General features: G+C 38.5%; 1 protein-coding gene and 1 pseudogene across 1 annotated transcript; both read right to left on the minus strand.

Annotated features, from left to right (window-relative positions):
* Nucleotides 1-214: 214 nt before the first annotated feature.
* On the minus strand, nucleotides 215-5,470 carry LOC121802615 (peroxiredoxin-2E-1, chloroplastic-like). The gene is made up of 2 exons (XM_042202297.1): nucleotides 4,948-5,470; nucleotides 215-378 (listed from the first exon to the last, which is right to left on the minus strand). The coding sequence occupies exons 1-2, from the start codon at nucleotides 5,468-5,470 to the stop codon at nucleotides 215-217; spliced, it is 687 nt and encodes a 228-aa protein (XP_042058231.1).
* A 246-nt stretch (nucleotides 5,471-5,716) lies between these two features.
* LOC121778332 lies at nucleotides 5,717-11,930 on the minus strand (annotated as a pseudogene).
* Between the last annotated feature and the right edge of the window lie 11,273 nt (nucleotides 11,931-23,203).

Below are 23,203 nucleotides of genomic sequence, written 5' to 3' on the forward strand. Positions count from 1 at the left end.
AGGGAAATGGAATTCTGAGACTTTCAACTCTATCATTTAATCTGCAGAAAGGATTTGTTGGATCGAAAATCAACCACACAAACAAACATATTCGGATTCGTCAAGGCATTAGTATTATTATTAGCAACCAAAATAAATTCCAAGACCACAGAGCAATCAAAGAGTGAGAAATTCAAAACTAGAACATTTCCTCCTAATTTAAAAAGAAAATCAATCAAATGGCTTTGAGCAAGTCCTCAGCGCTGCTAACACTGAAGGCACCGCCCTCCTCCAAATTCAGCAGCTTAACGACGCCGTTTTCAACCAACATCGCATACCTCCTCGACCTCACCCCCAATCCTACCGGTTTATTGCTCAAATCCAGCTCGCACCCAATCGGAGCAAATTCCATGAATGGACGTCATGGCAAATTGTATCCGCCATTTGGACCCTGAAAAAAAAGATTCCAGCCATAGTATAGACGCGAGAAGCTCTCGCGTGTTTTAATTAAACACGCATCAAGCTATCGCGTGTATACATAACATGCATCAGGAAATCGCGTGTTACGTTAAACACGCGACAGGCTCTCGCGTGTTACGTTGGACACAAATTCGAGCCCAGACGGCAGAGACCTCACTTTCCACTCGCGAATTCACTTCCGGCTCGCTCATTCTCTCGCACTCAGCGATGGCTAACGTCTCTAGCCGGCGAAAATCGAAGTGAATCCGATATTTTGATGCTCTAATTCCTATTTGAAGTGGTGTTAGGTAATTTTTGACTATTAATTTCAATTATCATTGCTATATGTTAGTTAGGTATAGATTTAGGGTTTATGGCATTGAACTTGGTATTGAATTTTCGGTTTTAATTTTGTTCAATATTTATTTAAGTATGCTGAATTTATAGTATATGATGTTATGTCGTACTTATTTTGCAGGTTTAATGGTGTTTGTGAGTTTATATTGGGATGAGAAAATTATTCAGCTCCCAGGTTTGGGTGTTGCTTATGATCCCCCTCGTGCAAAATCATTTATTATATTGAATGAAAAGATATCTTATTATCAACTTGTTTCAATGATATATGAAAAAATTGGAATTGAGTTGGATGCACATACGATTGATTTAACATGGAGGCATCCTGTGGTTTTTAGTGGAGTGGTGAATTATATAGCTACACCAGTGGATGCTAATTTGTTGGAGTATATGTTTGCTGAAAATCCAAGTCAAATTGAACTTTTTATTGAATATACTCTTGTTACCACTGCGTTGCAATTTGAACCACCTATCACTCATCATGATGTTTGGAACGTCTAGGAGAGATGGTTATCCTAATTTTGATGTCGGGACATCTAGGATGGATGATGAATATCATAGCTTTGAATTCAACACATCTGGGAGGGAGGTTGATGAACCACTAGATGTACCAAATGTGACATGTGATGGTTATGATGGTTCAGATGGTTCTGATAATTGTGATGGTTCAGATGGTTCTGATAATTGTGATGGTGCAGATAATGTTGATGGTGCAGATGGCTCTGATTGTGATGGTTCCGATGGTTCTCAACCAAGTGATCTTGATTATAGTGCAGAATCATGTGAAGATTCTACAGACGATGAGACACTTGATATGATGGTTGAGAATTATGTACAACCATCTGTTCGTGGGGAGCAACCTGTTCCCAACTATGTGCCTGAAGGGTTACCATTTTTTCGATCATTACCATGTGAAGGCAGGCGAGGTTACTTTTCAGAAGACCATGGATTGGTTGAAGAAGATATGTGGTATTGGGATGAGGATAATCCGAGACATATAGATGTGGGAACAAAATTTGATAGCAAATTGCAGTTGAAAACTGATATCACATTATGGCATGTGGGAACAGGTCGGATGTATGAGGTTATGGATAGTCATTCAAGAAGATGGCATGCAGTTTGTAGGGACCCATTTGGTCCGAAAAGAAGAGGCAGGGACCTTGGGCAACGCTACCCATGTAATTGGGAGGTTAAAGCAACGTTTAAGAAACGTGATGGTAGCTGGTCTATCAACTCATGGGTTGATCGTCATTGCTGTATGGGAGATCACGATCCAAGTGAACATGTTAATCTTACATCATCCATGATTGCTCTCTGTATTCGAAGCCAAATTGAAAACGATGTTGGATTCAAGCCTTCTGCAGTACGTACATATATCCAAGATAAATTTCACGTGAAAATCAGCTACAAGAAAGCATGGTACTCTCGCAGAAAAGCTATTGAGCTTGTATATGGTGGGTGGGAGGGATGCTTCAGACAACTCCCCAGCTACCTGTCTGAGTTGCAAACTCAAAATCCGGGGACAATCGTTGAGTGGTTGCATGACCCTGTACTGAGTCAAGGTAATACAAAGGCGTTCCGCTACTGTAATAAACAAACAGTACATCTCAAATCAATCAACATATAAAAAGTCAACAGTACATCTCAAATCAATCCACCTGTAATAAATAGTCAATACATCTAATGATAATATTCTACTTAAATGACGAAGGTGTATATTTATTCGGGCCTTTTCCTCTGTTGTCACGGCTAGACCTTCTACCAGGGAACATACCCAAAATTGTCTGAGACAAACTTGGTCTGGAGCGTTCCTTATCGGGACGGGATGTATGTGAACTGCTACTAGGCCGATCAAGTTGAACACTACTCCTAGGAGGGTCAATATGCTCTCTCCTCGTGGGGCACTCTATGTAGGCACTACTCCTAGGAGCAACATCAGCATCATCATCATCATCATCGTCATCATCAGCAGCATCATCATCATCATTTGTCGGAGGGCGTGCCGCCAATCACGCAATTCCGGGATGAAGGGAGTGCCGCCAAATTGTCTAACCACGCGCTCAGGCTCATGTGCTTCGACAATAGCCCAACAAACCATGTACGTCACAGATCTCCAACTGTTGTTCATATCGAGGCAGGAGTCTGGTAATTGACGGTCCACGTAGGGCATCCAAATAAACTACAATAACAAGTTTACATTAAAATTACCCAAATATATATTAAACATTAAACATTATTCATTTTACCTGGCTATTTTGGAGTAATGACAACTGTTCACGATAATGTCGAACAGAATGTTTAGGGGCTCTGTTTATCATATAGGAGCCAGTCCACCTACAATAACAAAAGTTGTCAATTAAATATGTTGTCATTAAATACACAAAAGAGATGAAACAACAAACTTACATTAATGCACATGGAGTGTTGTTTGTATGTATACGTGCCGCTACAAAATCCGGTCTCAAAGTGGGCATTCTCTCCCACGCCCAAAGCTGTAGGAGCACTGTCGGACCTCCAATGTCTGTCCGTTTGCCCATAGACGCCTCACAGAGATTATGGTATAATGTACCAAGTGCAGCACTCGCCCCACTAATCATAGAGGCAGCCTCTACGTCTCGAAGTTGGGTCAACCACATGAGAGGTATCTTACACCCTGAGCCGTCGGGTAAGATCAACCCTCCCAATAGCGCAAGCACAATCATACGTGCCCGTTGAATGTAGGCTTCGTCTTCGAGACCATCTCCTAACGGTTCAATCGTCATCCTATGTATTAGCGCGGATGCCAAGATACCGTTTTCCTTCATCTCGCTTTGAAGGGGATAGAAGCCCAAGAGCTCTTCACATAAACCCCTCCACCCAGTTTCACAAAACCCATTTCCTGTGAAGGGTACTCCATCTACACGTAAAGCCCATAATACTTGAACGTCTTGTAATATAATGGTAGTTTCCCCTACGGGAAGATGGAATGTATGTGTCTCTGGCCTCCAACGCTCAACCAAAGCTGTGATCAACGCATAATCTACATCCAGAGCCTTACCACAGAAAAGAACTCCACCTAAACCAAATCTACAAACATAATCAATCACGCGTCTGTGATGATTATCGATTTCCCAGAAATGTCCCTCAAAGCGCCAAATATTGAACGAGGTTGTTTCCTGGCCTGCCCACGCCTTGCGTGATATATGACTGTGCTGATAATGCAAAACAGAAGGATCTTCTGGTCCATATCGCGACATCCTAATATAATCAAAATTTAACATGTTTAATTATAAACCAAATTTTATAAAAAAAATTCACTTAATAAATTCAACCAAATTAACACCAAATGCAACAAAATAACACCAAATTCAACAAAACATCAACCAAATTGAATAATTCAACATCAAATACAACCAAATTCAAGATAAAATCAACCAAATTGAATAATTCAACACCAAATTCAACTAAATTCAACAAATTAACATCAAATTCAACAAATTAACACCATATTCAACCATATTCAATAATTCAACAAAATATCAATCACATTCACCAAAATAACACCAAATTCAACAAAACATCAACCAAATTGAATAATTCAACATCAAATACAACCAAATTCAAGATAAAATCAACCAAATTGAATAATTCAACACCAAATTCAACAAAATACTTTCTACCCCATGAACCCTAACTTTATACCCACCTAAATTATACCAATAAAAACGAAAATAAGGGTTGAAAGTTACCTAACAACACTTCAAATTGGAATGGGAGAGCTAACTATCGGATTAGGCTTCGAATTTCGCTGGTTGGGCAGAATTTTCGCCGGTTTTCGTCTCCTCTTCGCATAATGCGTATGTTCTGCCGTCTGGAGTGAATTTGTGAAGCAAGGGAGACACGCGAGAGCGTGTCGCGTGTTTACTTTAAACACACGAGAGGAAGACGCGTCTCTTTTTTAATACACGCGAGAGGAATATGTGTGTTTCACTTTAAACACGCATTAGGGTGATGCGTCTATACTTTTAAACCACGCTAGAGCTTCAAGCGTGTTTAATTAAAACACGCGAGAGCTTCTCGCGTCTATACCATGGCTAGAATCTTGTTTTTTCAGGGTCCAAATGGCGGATACATTTTGCCATAACGTCTCTTCTTGGAATTTTGCCCACCCAATCGCCCCAGTGAAATCCCCATTCCCATCGCTCAACATCAACACATCATCCCCAATTTTCAAATCCTTCTTCCACGCCTTCATCACGAACGCATCGTTCACGGAAATGCAATCAATCGTGTCTACCCCCTTCGCCTTGAAATCGGCCGCCTTCGCGGCGAATCCGGGGAGATGCTTCTGGGAACAGGTCGGGGTGAACGCCCCCGGAACCGCGAACAGGATGACTTTTTTGTTGGATGTTAGCTCGTCGGCGGAAACGGTTTGGAGCTCGTCGGCGGAGTCGAAGTAGGAAAGTGTGGCGTCAGGCAGCTTGTCGCCAACGGAGATCGTGGCGGATATGCTGGGGAGGGTGGAGAATCGGAGGGTTTGGGGGCGGCGGAGAGGGAGAGGGGCGGAACTGATGGAGAAGAAGGAGCTGGATCTTCTTTGTGAAGAGAGGAGAGAGAGGGGTTGTTTGAGATTGCGAGAGGAGGAAGTGAGAAGCTTCCTGGTGGCGAAAGCGACTGATATTGCGGCGGTGGCTGCCATTTTACCCGGCGATTGGCGACTGAATATTGAGTAGCACGTTCTAGCCGCATCTACAGAGTATTGAGACACTTTTATTAGGTTTTTGAGTGTTATTTATATAGTGGGGTAAAAATATTATTAACACATTCCTAAGTAGAATAACACATCAACTCTAAATCTCAGAAATACCAGTGGCATGGCATCTCATTACAAAATTCTTGGCCAATTGTGACTAATCGTATTCTATATATCTTTGCTGATGACATACTATACTACAATGCAAATCCTAATACACAGCTGAAACACTCTCATCCTAAATGCAAACCAACTCCCTTTTACACCCATTTCACAGCCAACGGTTTCCACTCTTCTATCCTGTCTAAAAGCCCACGAGTAAGCAGTAAGCACAGCGCCGTCAACATCCTTGAGCTTGTAATGGCATTTAACCATCGCGCTAAAAGTTTCAGCCTTCGGGGGACCAAGACTCCACCAACCATTTCATCAAAGAAATCCCCCACTCCTTGCACAAACCCATTCGGCCATTCCCATTTTGCAAGCCGCCTCCAATCAAGTTATTATAAGTCATCTTGTCATGAGGGTTTCCAACAATCAACTAATAGGATACTTACTCTCTCATGTCATTTCATCCTAGGCCACCTGATCAGGAGCCAGCTCCAACTGGGACATCTTCTCAACAAGATCGAGCCCCTCCTTCTTCAGCACGCTTATCAAAGGATAGTAAGTTCTCAATGTAGGCTTCAGGCCCGATTCTTTCATCCTCTCAAACAATTTCAAACACTTGTCTGCATTACCAGCATCCGAGAAACCAGAGATCAAGGAATTGAAGGTGATGACATCAGGGATCAAACTCAAACCATTGTTAGCAATGGTAAAGGCCAATTCTTCTGCTTCTGGAGTCTTACCTATCTTGCAGAGCCCATTTATAAGCACGTTATACGTAACAATGGTGGGAGATACACCATTCCTCGACATCTCATCAAAAAGTTTAAAAGCATTCTCAGTATTTCCTCCCATACAATGGCCACTGATAAGCATATTGTATATCTGAACATTGGGCAGAACCCCTCTCTTAAGCATGTCTTTGAGGATAACTTCGGCTTCAAGAATGCGCTCTTTCTTGCAGAAACTATTGATCAGAGATCCAAAGGTGACAACGTTAGGCTTCAATCCATCACTTTCCATTTCATCAAGAATCTGCAAGCACTTTTCGAACTGGCAAACACGGCCATATCCATCTATCAAGATGTTAAACGTCCGCACAACCGGGGAAAGACCCTTCGCCTTCATCCTTCCGACCCACTCATGTGCCTCCTCCATCCGACCCAATTCACAGAAATGGTTGATCATCGTGTTATACGTGACGCAGCTCGGCGTCACCCCTTCTCTCTCCAAGCCATCAACAGCCAAAACTGCGTTATCCAGATTTCCCACCTTGCAATAGCCTTTGATCGTGGTGTTCAATATCACAATAGTGATCACAACCCCGTGCTCCTTCAACTTGTTCAAGAACTCCTCCGCTCTCTCCATCCTCCCTCCCTCGCACATACTAGTTCATCTTCAACCCTTTCTCCACCGCATGTTCATATAATGCCACTGAAGCCCCGAGATCACCACTCCTAGAGTGCCCATCAAAGAGAATACTATAAGTAAATCCATCTGGCACGAAGCCGTGGGCACGCATATCATCCAAAATCGTCTCAGCCTCCAAAGCAAAGTGTTGTATGTCATAAGATTTGTCTCCACATTGTCACATTTCATCCTTTCTATCATATCAAAAGCTTTGTCAATATCGCCTACTTTACAATACCCATCAATTAAACTATTGTACGCCACTCTATTCGGAGATATATTCAACTGCGACATTTCATCGAACAGATTCTCTGCATCATTCACTCTCCTCTCCCTACACAACCCACCTATCAAAACATTGTACACAAACCGATTCGCCATGATCCCGCGTTTCTTCATCAAGTTCATCAATTCAAAACCCTTGTCCAAATCCCCCAATTTCACGGCGGACTGTATCGCTTTCCCGTAACTGAACTTATCCATCCACACACCGCAATCCATGGCTTCTGCAAAAATCCCGAGGGTCCTATCGAATTGATTCGAATCCACCAGAGACTGGAGAAGCACATTGAAAGCCGATAGCGAGGTGAACGCGCCATCTCTTTTAACCAAACTCTACAACTCGGCGGCCTCATTTGGAAGCTTCGCCTTCCCGTAAACAGTAAGAAGCGCGTCGGACAAAGCCGGTTTGATATCCGACGGTGGAGACAACAGCGAGAAGCAGCAAAGAGCTCCGAAACTGAATGATGAGGCACCTATGTTAGAAAATATAATGCGGAAAATAAAAGATTATTGTAGAAAGTAAAGACGGGAGAACTTTAAAGACTACCTTGTGAATGACTTGAATTATATTCTCTCCATGGTTACACAACTATATATAGACTATAATTCAAGCTAAACATGGAAAATATATTCTAATTATATCAATATCATTTTTATTTGATTTTCCATAATCTTTATTGATTTCCTTCTTTATTCTTGTCATATCTTCATCTCTTGCCTTCTTGTTCTCCAATTAATTAATTTCCTTATTCCAACACTCCCCCTCAAGTTGAGTGTCGACTTTTTCGGCACTTAACCTGCACGATCTTTAGTTTGATATATAATTTATACTCGTATTTAAGAGTTCTTTAATTTCCATTGATAGTTTATGCTCGTATCATAGAGCTTCTTCAATTCATCATTAATAGTTTATACTCGTATCAAAGAGTTATTTTTTCTTCATTGAAAGTTTAGACTCGTTTCAAGGAGCTCTTCATTCATCATTGAAAGTTTAAACTCGTTTCAAGGAGTTCTTCAATTTTTCGTTGACGGTTTTAACTCATGTCAAGGAGCTAATCTAAACAGTTTTAACTCGTGTCAAAGAGCCAATCTAGACAGTTTTAACTCGTGTCAAGGAGCAAATTTAGACAGTTTTAACTCGTGTCAAGGAGCAATCTAGACAGTTTTAACTCGTGTCCGGGAGCTTGTCTAAATAGTTTTTACTCATATTTAGGAGCTATCTTAGATAGTTTTAGCTCGTATCCAGGAGCCATCTTAGATAGTTTTAACTCATATCTAGGAGCCATTTTAGACAGTTTTGACTCTTGTCGAGGAGTTAATTCTGACAGTTTTGACTCTTGTCGAGGAGCTAATCTGACAGTTTTGACTCTTGTCATGGAGCTAATTCAGACAGTTTTGACTCTTGTCGAGGAGCTCATTCTGACTGACAGTTTTGACTCTTGTCGAGGAGTTTTTTTTATCTCTGACTGACAGTTTTGACTCATGTCGAGGAGCTAATTCAAACCATTCTCGTCTCATTCCAGCTCAAACTATGAGCCCATTCATTTCTTTTATTTCTTGAGCTCAAACTCTGAGCCCATTCATTTATTTTATTTCTTGAGCCAAATAACCATTAGGCACAAATTTATTTCTCCTTTTTGGAGACCCTAACAATGAAGACGTGAAACCATCAGCCTCCTTTATGTTTATTCATGGGTCTTTTCTCGGTGACATACACTCCAAACATGCTACCTCCGACGAGTAATCGCCGAACTATATGGAGTCTATGCTCCGTATGTCATTCTTTTCTGACAATACTTTTAATCGTCCATCGAAAGTCTGCTCATTTCTCGACGGTGAGAATTCTCCAATCACTCCTTCAATCCAGTTTCTGATTCTCAACAGCAGACGCTTCGCGGCCATTGTGCGTCCCCCATCTCTGTGTGGCGACACTATCTTCTCCCATTTAGTTTAAGAAGGCATCATCTTCTCTTATTGGCTTTGGCTTTTCCCGCGGTTGTTCCTTTAACATCATCTTATGGCAATGGGTTCTCAACGTCCTCTCGACGATATTCCATTCCCGCCAACTCTTCACAGCGGCTGTGTGGCGGCGGCATTAGCTCTCTCCCCCTCGTTGCACAGACGTTGGCTGCTCCGCCTTCGTCCTCGGCAATTATCTCATTGATTCGGAGATTGAATCGTTTGGCAGTGGCTGATATCTCCCCCTCGGCCAAACGCTTCATCCATTATAACATGAGTCCGCAGCCTCTCACGAATGTTCTTTTCTCCAGCCAACTGATCTCTTTTCGGTGACTACTTCCATAGTATCAGCTTTCCGGTGACATTTTCTCCCCCTGTAATGGATTCCACTTGAAGCCGACACAAGCTTCTCGGCCGAACAAACCGATGACTCCTCTGTTTTCTTCGATTGGAGACTCGGGCTGCTACCTTCATGGCAACCTCTTCCCACTGGTTCTTTCCTATGTTCGAAGAGGCAGAGAGGAATTGTTCGGAGGGTACTTCCTCTCCCCCTCTACCGGGCAATTCCTGAAACACCATACCAATATCTTGATTTCGTCTTGTAGCAAGTATTAGCTTCCGAGCCGTCTTTACATGGTCAGTAGCAAGTGTTATATCTTCATCACCATTATCTGTTTCCGAATCCGTGGGGATACTTCCATATAGGTTTACCAATTCATGTCAGCTTGGGTACAACTTCCTTATTATTCAACTCCAATCCCTGAGTGGTATCGGTACAAGCAGACACCAAACTTCTGATATCACTTTGCAGTAACCAGTAGTATCCATCCAATTTGCAATCTTTAATTGCTCTTTCTCCTTCAACCGGTCACCAGAAAGCAGGTAGCAACCTCTCCAGTCCACCATCCGACCACCGTGAGCTCTTCTCGATGGGATACTTCATTCTCTGTGGCCATCTTCTCGGCAGCCTTCAAGGCGCCCATCTTTGGGCTCTCGATCTCTACGGCGGGTAATCGATTCGCCGCTTCTGCCAGCGTCCGCCAGCCTTGCTTCTCGCCGCTGTCCGCCATCGGCTGCCAGAGCTCGCCGAGGTCACCCCGTTGCTGCTGTCCGGATTAGTTCGGGCAGCTGCTGCCTACCGTTCTTCATCTTGGCAATCCCGTTTCTTCCAAAACTTGATAGGAACTTGGAATTGTTTCTTCTGTCTTGATTTCTTGAATAAAAATATGGGGTGGAGAACTTTGTAAATTGTGGGAATATAACAGTGGTGATTCCTCCACAAGCAGAATATTAGAAATGAGCCACTCACCCCTTAAAAGGCCTCATACTAATGGAGTTGGGGTAGCCCATTTATATGCTTGCAACTCTTGTCCATTCTCCGATGTGGGATATGGTTTGCTTCACCACAATTCTCCCCTCAAACCAAGACCACCAGACCAAGACCACATGTCTGTGCCCCCATGTTACAGGTCACCAAGTCACCCCAGGTCTTGGTCGAGCTCACACAGAGACATCGGAGAACTTGCAAGCGCAACCCACCGAACCCCGAGCCACACAGGCCCAGCCCATGAACCAGGGCTCTGATACCATATTAGAAATGGGCCACTCACCCCTTAAAAGGCCTCATAAGGGGGAGGGTTATCCACACTTATATAGATTTGATGGGATCTTCACCAAGTCGATGTGGGACAGAATTTAGAGAATTTAACACGCCCCCTCACGTGTGGGCCGGAAAGGACATCGGTCTTCCATCACGTGGGTAGGCAATGCAAGAGAAACCATCATCGATGTGGGCCGGAAAGGACATCGGCCTTCCACTCATGAGGTAGATAAGAGATAAAGAGAAAACCATCATCGACTTGGGCCCGCTCTGATACAATATTAGAAATGGGCCACTCACCCCTTAAAAGGCCTCATACTAATGGAGTTGGGGTAGCCCATTTATATGCTTGCAACTCTTGTCCATTCTCCGATGTGGGATATGGTTTGCTTCACCACAATTCTCCCCTCAAACCAAGACCACCAGACCAAGACCACATGTCTGTGCCCCCATGTTACAGGTCACCAAGTCACCCCAGGTCTTGGTCGAGCTCACACAGAGACATCAGAGAACTTGCAAGCGCAACCCATCGAACCCCGAGCCACACATGCCCAGCCCATGAACCAGGGCTCTGATACCATGTTAGAAAATATAATGCGGAAAATAAAAGATTATTGCGGAAAGTAAAGACGGAGAGAACTTTAAAGACTACATTGTGAATGACTTGAATTCTATTATCTCCATGATTACACAACTATATATAGACTCTAATTCTAGCTAAACATGGAAAATATATTCTAATTATACTAATATCCTTTTTATTTGATTTTCCATAATCTTTATTGATTTCCTTCTTTATTCTTGTCATATCTTCATCCTTTGCTTTCTTGTTCTCCAATTAATTAATTTCCCTATTCCAACAATCAGGAGTTTGAGGCGTTTATTGGCGATTTCGGTCCGGTTCTGCTGAATGAGGATCCGAATATTTTGGAGCTCTTCCAGAAGGTGAGTTTGGGTGGTGGTGTCAGGAGCAGAAGAGGTGCAGAAGGATTTGGGGAGAGGAAAAGAGAAGGATTTTGAGGGAAGGAGGGGACGAAGGTGTGTCGCCATGGTTTGAGCATCTTCAAAAGCTTTCGCTCGTTTTGTGAAGTCAGTGTTGAGCTGAAATGGAAAATAGCATCATGGGTCATTTAGTTGGAATAATTTGGGCCTCTGGCTAATTTTTTTTATGGGCTGTTTATTATACAGAAACAAATAAAAATAAGACGTTATCTAATTGCATTTTTTTTTGGTGAGATTAGTTTTTTTTTGGTGAGAAATCTAATTGCATCTTTTACTTGTATTAATTATATGCACCATACTTTTGTCATTTGACAATATGTAGAGAGTTAGGAATATTCTATTAGGGAGGTAATTAAATGCAAACTTTAAATATTGTACAACTCTAAATTATAATTTGGACCGTTATAAAATGTTAACAGATGATAAAATCATAACAACAAAAAATGTCAGCATAATGTCAACGGTTGATGCTTTGTTGACATTGTTTTGACATTAAATTTTAAAATTTTACACTGTGTTGACATGACCAACACAGATTTTGCATGTTTTTAATGGCTAAATTTGACTTGTTTTAAATGTCAATCATGCAAATTATGTACTTAAATTGCATATTTTATACAACTGGTATTTTTGACGTGTTTGTTGATAAATGATAGAAAAATATAGAAAAAGGTGAAAAAAGGCCAAAGTGAAGCAGCGTCAGTTCAAGCCGATTTTTCCAGCAAATGTGAAGTCCAGTCAGTGCTTAATGTATACCATTCTCTTCGTCTTTGAAAGAGCTTTGAGTGGATATCTCGCACGTTTCAGTCGGAGTTATGTGGAGAAAGTTATGACTATTCTACGAACATTGCGCAGTGCAGTCAAAGCTGGCGGGAATTTAGGCGAAAATTCACGGAAGAAAAGAAATTATTATTTTGTGAAGCCAAATCTCTCCCATTTCTTGAAGGCCACGCAAAATTATCAAAAAATAAACCTTTTTCCAACCTATAAATACCTCTAACCTAATTCATATTCTTTATCTTAGAGCCTCCAAACCTTCCCCCTCTACACATTCTTCCATTCCGTCTATCACACATAATTCATCCATCTTCCATTGGAGCGGAGCTCTGCAGATCCAGGCAAGATAAGAGTGAAGATTGAAGAGAAGACTAAAGATTGAAGATTCAACCTTGGGTTTTATCAATTTCTTTCATGTCTAGTACTTTTATTTTTATTTTTACTACTTGTCTATGAGTAGTTAAACATCCTTAGTAGATTTTTTTGTTAAAATTATTATGAACATGTTTTGATTTATTGAATTGAACTTTTTCCTAGCTCTTGTGATTGTTTTGCTTGTTCTTGTGCTTTGTTCTTTTGTTTGGTCAACTTTAGAACTATGTGCGTTTAAGTACATTAATCGAGAGGTAGCTAGTTTTACATGGTAAAAGGAGAGTACAACACATATGTTTATCTGCACTCGAGAGAGGGGAACTTAAGGAGTTAGAATCTAATCTATTGAAATGAGACTTTGATAGTTAGAGTCTAATCTACTGGGTGGGTGCACTCGAGAGAGTGCTTGTTCTAGAATCGCGACTTTCCTAATAATCCTAGAGACACATAAAGGTAAAGGTTCTGTGAGATTAATCATCACTAGGTCGTAGTAGTTAGATCTTAAAATTCTTCTTTCTTTAGTCTGCTTTGTATTATTTTGTTTTTATAGTTTCTTTTATTTGTTCATATTTTTGTCTAGTTTAATAAATCAAACCTAAAAAAACTCTGTGTCTCTAAATAGTATATGACGCTTAGTATATGATAGCCAGTTGCAATCTTATTCCCTGTGTTCGATATCCCGGTACTGACCTTTAGCTATACTAGATCTACCATGTATGCTTGCAGGTATTTTTAGTGCTAATAAATATTGCATCATGACATTGTGTTGAGGAGTTTGGAGTTTGTAAAATATATGTATGCATTTTATCACTACCCTATACTATTATATCCTTAGCTAAAATAGGAATAAATCACAATTCAAATGTTTCCAGAAAAAAAAAACAATAAAAAGGTATTCCATAAATATGTTACATACTTAATTAATGGTATTTAATAGTAGTAGTATAGTTAAGAAAATTTTAGATGGCCTTTTCGACATAGTTAACTCCTATGCATATTTTCATATAATTTCTTCTACTTTTTTCAACTTTTGAATGTGTATATCTATTCTATATATATATAGGAAGTAATTAAGAGTTTAAGACGAAAACGCTATACGGAATTAGCTTAATTAAGCAATTAGATTACATAAACTAATCAATTTAATCTTATACTGTATATTTTGGAATAGTTTTTTTTTATATAAACATTAGAGTTACAAATTCGTATTTTGGTTAAGGGTACAATAACAAAATTTTAATTCTATACATTGGTATTCATGGTAAAAGAATCATAAAATAGTCAAATGACAAAAGTATCTAATTATACGTATGTATATGTTTGGCTTGAAGGATATACGAAATTATTTCTTGCCTTTTGCACTATGGTATAACGTGTTATTCACCTAATTGATATTTTAATTTTTAATTTAAATTTTAGGTAAAAATATTGCTCTCGCAAATGTATTGAAGGATCAAGTCTCAGATTCATATATAAAAGGATCAAGATGCTAAAGAAACAAAGACATATCACCAATGCAAGAAGCTGCAACATTTGTGGAAGAGAAAGCAGGCCTAAGAAGGAGAAGCCCAGAACGCAATAATGAGAATAGAGGATGTTAAGATACTAGAAATGCATAGATTATGGATTTTGTATGTAGCTTTCACATGATTATAAATGGATTTGGTATTAGGTAGTTTCTGATTCTAATTACACCGATTTACCAGTTGTAAATTTTTGCTAGCTCTATAACCGGATGGATACACAACCGATTATACGTATGTATATGTTTGGCTTGAAGGATATACGAAATTATTTCTTGCCTTTTGCACTATGGTATAACGTGTTATTCACCTAATTGATATTTTAATTTTTAATTTAAATTTTAGGTAAAAATATTGCTCTCGCAAATGTGTTGAAGGATCAAGTCTCAGATTCATATATAAAAGGATCAAGATGCTAAAGAAACAAAGACATATCACCAATGCAAGAAGCTGAAACATTTGTGGAAGAGAAAGCAGGCCTAAGAAGGAGAAGCCCAGAACGCAATAATGAGAATAGAGGATGTTGAGATACTAGAAATGCATAGATTATGGATTTTGTATGTAGCTTTCACATGATTATAAATGGATTTGGTATTAGGTAGTTTCTGATTCTAATTACACCGATTTACCAGTTGTAAATTTTTGCTAGCTCTATAACCGGATGGATACACAACCGATTATACGTATGTATATGTTTGGCTTGAAGGATATACGAAATTATTTCTTGCCTTTTGCACTATGGTATAACGTGTTATTCACCTAATTGATATTTTAATTTTTAATTTAAATTTTAGGTAAAAATATTGCTCTCGCAAATGTGTTGAAGGATCAAGTCTCAGATTCATATATAAAAGGATCAAGATGCTAAAGAAACAAAGACATATCACCAATGCAAGAAGCTGAAACATTTGTGGAAGAGAAAGCAGGCCTAAGAAGGAGAAGCCCAGAACGCAATAATGAGAATAGAGGATGTTGAGATACTAGAAATGCATAGATTATGGATTTTGTATGTAGCTTTCACATGATTATAAATGGATTTGGTATTAGGTAGTTTCTGATTCTAATTACACCGATTTACCAGTTGTAAATTTTTGCTAGCTCTATAACCGGATGGATACACAACCGATTATACGTATGTATATGTTTGGCTTGAAGGATATACAAAATTATTTCTTGCCTTTTGCACTATGGTATAACGTTTTATTCACCTAATTGATATTTTAATTTTTAATTTAAATTTTAGGTAAAAATATTGCTCTCGCAAATGTGTTGAAGGATCAAGTCTCAGATTCATATATAAAAGGATCAAGATGCTAAAGAAACAAAGACATATCACCAATGCAAGAAGCTGAAACATTTGTGGAAGAGAAAGCAGGCCTAAGAAGGAGAAGCCCAGAACGCAATAATGAGAATAGAGGATGTTGAGATACTAGAAATGCATAGATTATGGATTTTGTATGTAGCTTTCACATGATTATAAATGGATTTGGTATTAGGTAGTTTCTGATTCTAATTACACCGATTTACCAGTTGTAAATTTTTGCTAGCTCTATAACCGGATGGATACACAACCGATTATACGTATGTATATGTTTGGCTTGAAGGATATACAAAATTATTTCTTGCCTTTTGCACTATGGTATAACGTGTTATTCACCTAATTGATATTTTAATTTTTAATTTAAATTTTAGGTAAAAATATTGCTCTCGCAAATGTGTTGAAGGATCAAGTCTCAGATTCATATATAAAAGGATCAAGATGCTAAAGAAACAAAGACATATCACCAATGCAAGAAGCTGAAACATTTGTGGAAGAGAAAGCAAGCCTAGAAACGCAATAATGAGAATAGAGGATGTTGAGATACTAGAAATGCATAGATTATGGATTTTGGATGTAGCTTTCACATGATTATAAATGGATTTGGTATTAGGTAGTTTCTGATTCTAATTACACCGATTTACCAGTTGTAAATTTTTGCTACCTCTATAACCGGATGGATACACAACCGAATCTTATTCGGTTCCTACACTTAATAATTGATCTATTAGTGCAAACATTTAAATAACTGAATTCAAATTAATATTAACATTCAATATCTTAAAATTTCAACAATCCAATACATACTTCTACAATATATTATCAATAATATCAAATAATCCATACCTCAAAATTTAAACAATTCAATACCTAAAAAATTCAATAACCCAACGCTAAAAATTTTCAACAATTCAATACCTAAAAACTAATCATAACAACCTATGTAAACAATTAATACCTAAAAAAATCAATGATTAACACCTAAAAATTTATATATTTCAATACTTAAAAATTTTAAATAAATCAATTTTATTCCTAATTTTGGTTATCACATAGCATCGATCAATCTAACCGGTCTGAACCGGTTTTTGGTTTTTTGGTTAAGCTGTCTTACTGCAAACATGGAATGGTTTGAGCACATTGATCTGATCCTGATTAGGGGTGTGTTCTTCTTGGAATCAATCGTGTGGAATAAGGGCCAGAGGAAACGTTAGACTCTGAACTAATGAATTATAAATTGTTTAAGATGGGATATACAATAAAAAAAATCTTAATCACAAGTAGATACATGTATTTAGCTTAATTAATCTTAAAATCGATTTTTCACATTTAGGGCTGGTTTGATACCATCCAATAACCCAGAAAAGAGACACATTTCTCAATTTTTCCAATGTTTGATGGACATTTGTTTTTTCTCAAAGCCTAATAAAATAAACACAGCCCGCAAAAAGCCCGATGAACTATAGTACTCCTCACCCGTTAACTTTTCCAAGTGAAATGGGGGAAATTATATTCTGACTTCATAGCATTTGCTAGAAAAAAAAATCATCTTTCCAAAAAAACCCTCGTCTTCTTTAACGCTATATTCTTCTCTTCTCACCCGCTGCTTCTGGTTCGAGAAATTCAAGTTCTTGTTTTGGATGAAAGCTACAAATGACACTGGATGAACAACACGAGGTTGGATTCTGTCTATATTCATCTTTGTTGGTCCTCAATTTCGCACGAGAGATTTGATGCGAAGCTTCTTGCCCTACTTTTTGTTTAGCAGATTTACACCATAGAACACTTATCTGAGGGGAAATCAACTTTAGCCCTAATTTTCAAGGACGAAGCTACAAGTTGGAAGAAGTTTCTTTCTTCTTATCGCCTTCTGCAACTTCTTGATTCCTCAGTCTATGTCTGCCGCTGAAGTGAAGAGGAGTGTGGGCTCAGGGCTGCGCTTAATTTGTCTGACGCGTGATGCAGATCCTTATTACTGCTAGGGCTGTGAAGGGTAAATTAGCCACACCACAAAAAAAGTAAGGGTAAATTTGAGAATATACATCCATGAAATAATACTCCAATTGTATCAAACGAATGTGTAGTTATTCTGAAATATATTCAAAGAGTATCAAATGTGTTGATATAAACTTATTTTCCCTAAAATATGAATTCTATTAAAACTTATATTCTGACTTTAGCATTTCTATTATAGGCTAGCAAACCAGCCCTTTTGTTATTAGGCCCCAGTGTCTGAATTTATATGGTTTATAGACTAGTCTATAGGTCTGTCTCTCTATGCCTTGGTCACTCATGTTAGCTAGTCAGTTTTTTTATATGGAAGAAAAAATAAAGCTTACCAGTTGTCGGTTCCTTTTACACAAAATAAAGTAGGGCTATGACAAGGTAATTTATAGTAAAAAATGACTAGAGCGTATTAAATAAAAAATTGGGTAACCTTTTTTAATTGAACTGTATAATTGGGAGTAATAAATAATTATAGTTCTTTATAAATTTACTTAACTATACTACTAATATGCACTTTAAAGGGTTAATTTTTAAATCTACAATGAACAATCAAATCACGATTCAATTTTTACCTGCTGCTAATATATTATTCGAGTAATGAGAAAATGAATGATCTGAGTATCTCGTGTTCATATTGTTTACACAGTTGTTAGAAATATTATATAGAACAAGCTCTCAGCTTGCCTTCAAATACTACAAATTAAAATAGCTGGTGAATCAGCATTGTAACAACCCCAATACAATATTTTGGTTGCGTAAGACTAGGCATCTAATTGGGCAATATTTATTTCGAGATAAGTTAGTTGGAGTATGCATGAACTGATGAGCATGTGAAAAATACTTAATTTAAAGGTGAATATATGAATCATTTAGTCAATATCGAAAATTATAAAATTGGCCGAAAGTTAAGTTAAAGCTCGAGATCTGATTAGAGCGTTTGTGAATCTTGTTTTATAAAGTTGTATGCTTATTAACTTATTGAATTATAAATTTTGTTTTAGTCATCTACATCGTTCAACTTAATTACCATGCGTTTTATTCTTCCGTGGTCTTTGGAGCCGGGAATTTACACCTCAACAACAAATCTCTCACAAAAATTTGAGTAGGTCAAAATTGCAATGAAAGTTAGGTGTTTACTGTTAATGTTGAAATGTTAGGTTTAAATAGCAAACAACGTGCAATTCTCATCGTTCTCTACAGTAACAAGTTGGGCATGGGTGATAGAGTAATTAGTGTTTTTGGTTTATGGACATGGTAGGATTTTCATGATTAATGCATGTTTCATCAACTCAAATATATTACTCCCTCCCCTCTATTACGTGGTAGTTGAATCATATTTATCGTTATAATATAGTTGAATAATTTGTTTTGAAAAAAACAATACTTTTAATTGTGGTTATTTTAATTTTCTCATCAATTCTCTACTTTATAATCAATCTTATTTTATTTTTATTTACTTAACTCATTAATCATCATATATTTTATTACAGACTCAAAAGAAATACTGCGAAAAGAAGAGATAGTATATTTTTCCACATTTATTAGATGTATCACGTTGATTGTATTAGTAAACGTCACATGTAAATGTTAATGCCATGCTATACACATCATGTTTGAATTTATCTCCATCTCCACACTTAGAGCATGCAGTTATGAGGGAGAGATTTGGATCAAGGGTGTGTACCCAATGAAAATGGGAAAATAATAATAATTAAAGGATACATACAAAAAAACACACAGGATTCAAATTGTGGGCTGGGCTATATATTAATATAAATTGGCACTTACGTATAAGCACGTGAAATCCTGCATCACAAAACAGCTGTCTCATACATAGGATTCGAATGAAATAAATTTCTGCAATTTACTTTTTACAGTCAATTAGAAGAATATAGTATAGTATTTCACAAGAGAGAGTTAATTTGCCTATACATAAATGTAAGACCATTTTTCATTTATGAATGATAAGAAAGGGAATGCCCAATATGGAAAAATGACAAATTTTAAAGAGGAAATAGTAGAAATTGTCAACAACAAAAATGAAGTAAAAAAAGCAAATTAGCTAAAAACAACCGTGAACAATTATTCGGATCCATTTGATTTAGACACTTTTAGTGCAAGTGTGATTCACATTATTATTTCTTATTTATAATATTACGTGTGAGATCGGATCCCATGATTTGGAATAAGACCATCCATAACCGTGCTCTTGCCAACGAGCACGGTTGTGGGCCCGGCGCCACTATTCCTGCCTGCTCTTATGCAAGAGCACAACACCCACAGTTGTGCTCTTCTGCAAGGACGAGCACAATTCATTTTAAATAAAAACATTTCCATAATATTAAAATTCATTAAAAAAAACCGAAATAATATTACAAATTACAAATAAAATTAAAAAGACATAATTAAAATCCTAAAAAATAAAAATTACATAATTAAATCCAAAAAAATTAAAATTACATAATTAAAATACTAAAAATTAAAAATTACATAATTAAAGCTAAAAATATCCCCGTGGAAGACTACTCATCCGACGGCACTACCCCAAATTATTTTTGGAGGCCAATATCATGGCCTCGTGTGATCGAAGTTGAGAGGGGGTCATAGTTGACCTATCAGTCATATTGAGTTAGGCCAAAAGGGTCCACAACGAGTTGGTGGGGGTGGAGGTGGCGCAAAGGGAACGGGAAAGGGAGCGGGGTCGGGAGCATCGCTGGATAGAGTTGCGGCGCGACGGCGGTTGGCCGCCGCCTTCTTCCTTCCTTGCGGTCGGCGATGGGAACCGCTCGGGCCGGCTTCGGGGCTACCCAAGTTAGCTCCGGCGAGTTGGCTAACCACGTCTTCGGAGCCGGAGTCGGATAGGGATACCAACCTTGACCCTTTGGAGGAGCCGCTAGAGGAGGATGTTACGCATCCCCTATACTTCGGATGTGACCGCGTCTCCTGCCAAATGTTGAGGTACTTGAACGCCTTGTAGTTCATGGATTGGTAGGTCGACATGGCGGAACTGATTATGTCGACCTCGCTCCGGCCGCTCCCCGCTGACCGCTCTTCCTGGAGGTAATACCCCTGGAACTTGTTAATTTCTTCGTTGGCTCGGTAGATGGCGTTGCGCACCATACTCTCGTTGCGCTCGATTGTTCCCTCTGGCCGGTTTTCATTGTACCGGCGACAGATGCGCCACCAAAAGTGATCGCCGGATTGGTTCGTGTCAACCTTCGGATCTTCGGTGATTGACAAATACGCCTTGAACAATTCCTCCATCTCAGCCGACGAGTACGGTGTGCGGACACCGCGAGTAGGAGGAGTCGGAGTTTAGGAGGGGGCGGTCGACCTCGCTCTAGGCTCGGGTGTCCACCCGTATCGCCCTTCGGGGGCATCTTGGTCGTCGATTGGGTATGGCCAATAGCCACCCGGAACGCCCGAACTTTGGGCTTGAGGAGGGGCCGAATACTCCGTTTCCGGACTAGGAAGCGGTTGTGAACCGGACTAATCGGGGTTCCAACCGTGGGAGCCCGGAGGGTGATCGCCTTGGCCGGACATTGTTATGTTGTATGTGTGGAAGAAATGGAGATGATAGAATGTAGATGAGAATGGAAATGAGAGAATGTAGATGAGAATGGAAATGAGAGAATGTAGATGAGAATGGAAATGAGAGAATGTGGTGTTAAATTTTGTGTGTGAAAGTGGGAGTATTTATAGATGAAAATGTGTATTTTTTGGGGAAAAAAATAAAATAAAAGTGGTAGAAAACGGTAAAAAATGGATATTTTTTATTGGGAAGTGGAAAAATATTTTTTTAATTTTTAATTAGTTTTTTTAATTAAAAACCGATTTTAAAAAAAAAATTCAAAGACAACGGCTATGCCGTTGCCCAATCGCAGCACGCCACGTCACCTGCTCGCTGGCACGGACGTGCTCGATGCATCGAGTAGCGCCGTGCCAGCGGCGCGAGGGCAGCGGTGGATGAGCTCTTCCGTGCCGCTGGCACGGACGGACGGACGCCGTCCGTCCACCGTTGCAAATGCTCTAAGTCTTCGTCAATAACGGTGGTTGCTTTTTTATTGAATTTCTGCAAATTATAAGAAATATCGTCCAACTACCCTTTTGATAATAATAAATTATCAGATCTCATGAACCCCAATTATGTTATTATACAAAGGCAAAAAAAAGATAAACACTTGTATTTCACTGCGTTCCAAAAATACAACAAATAAATAATGCAATTGGCATGGAACGAATTTGTAGGAATGGAAATGTTTTGTTTTGTACTAATTCAGTCATGATTGAGTATCAAAAAGAAATGGAAGAAATTATTTCTGAGGTTATATATAATTACTGCAATTTGCCCATGTTGTTTATGGATTCGGTTATATATAATTACTGCAATTTGCCCATGTTGTTTATGGATTCCACAAATTTGTAGGATTATTAAATTTGTGGGTGTAATTGAAATGATTGCATCTTATCATTGAATGTTAGGGATTGGACGAATATTTTTTTTATCGCTTTGGTAAACATTGACTTCATTTTAAATTCTCATGCTCAAAAATAAACTTAAATCATTGCTTTGGTAAACATTGACTTCATTTTAAATCATAATCAAATTCCGAGACAAGGGTTTGGATCCCCCGTTGTGGTTAATAGCACAACAGGAGATACTGTTGCACGCATCCAATTATTTTATTTCAAAATTATAATTTTAAAATATTAATTTTTTATTATAAAATAATTTAATGGGTGGAACAATATCCTCTTCTGTGCTATCAGCCACATAGGGTATCTCAAGCCTTGAGACAGTCGTCTCAAAATATGGCAAGTGTCATGAACTCATCAAGCCTTTTCTTCTACGGACATACACTATTATGAAAGAATCACTGAAGTATTAATTGCACTATTCACATTCATTGGTACACAATGTAACATTCTCAAACACAATAAATAGTAAACTCAACTCTTGTTTCACAAACACACATTCATTGCTAGCCAAATCAGAATGGTAGGTTTTTTCTCACTCTAATGAAAGAAGTGCCATCAACAATATTCACATTTACTACTATAAAGCAAACTTTTTTCTACATAAGTAACTACTATGATTTATGGTTGTTTATTTTGTAATTGAAATTTTTAGTTGTTTATATGATAAGTAAAATTTATGAATTACTAACAACTTTTTTCTCCATTAATAATTGTAATTATGATTGACGTCGTTCATTTTCACTATCATATAAGTGGTATATATAATTTTATTTAAGAATAACGAGATCATCTATCTTATACTCCATATAACAACACTTTTGAGCCCCACACTATCTCACTGATCA

Source organism: Salvia splendens, chromosome 1, assembly GCF_004379255.2.
Source record: "Salvia splendens isolate huo1 chromosome 1, SspV2, whole genome shotgun sequence".
Taxonomy (NCBI): Eukaryota; Viridiplantae; Streptophyta; class Magnoliopsida; order Lamiales; family Lamiaceae; genus Salvia; species Salvia splendens.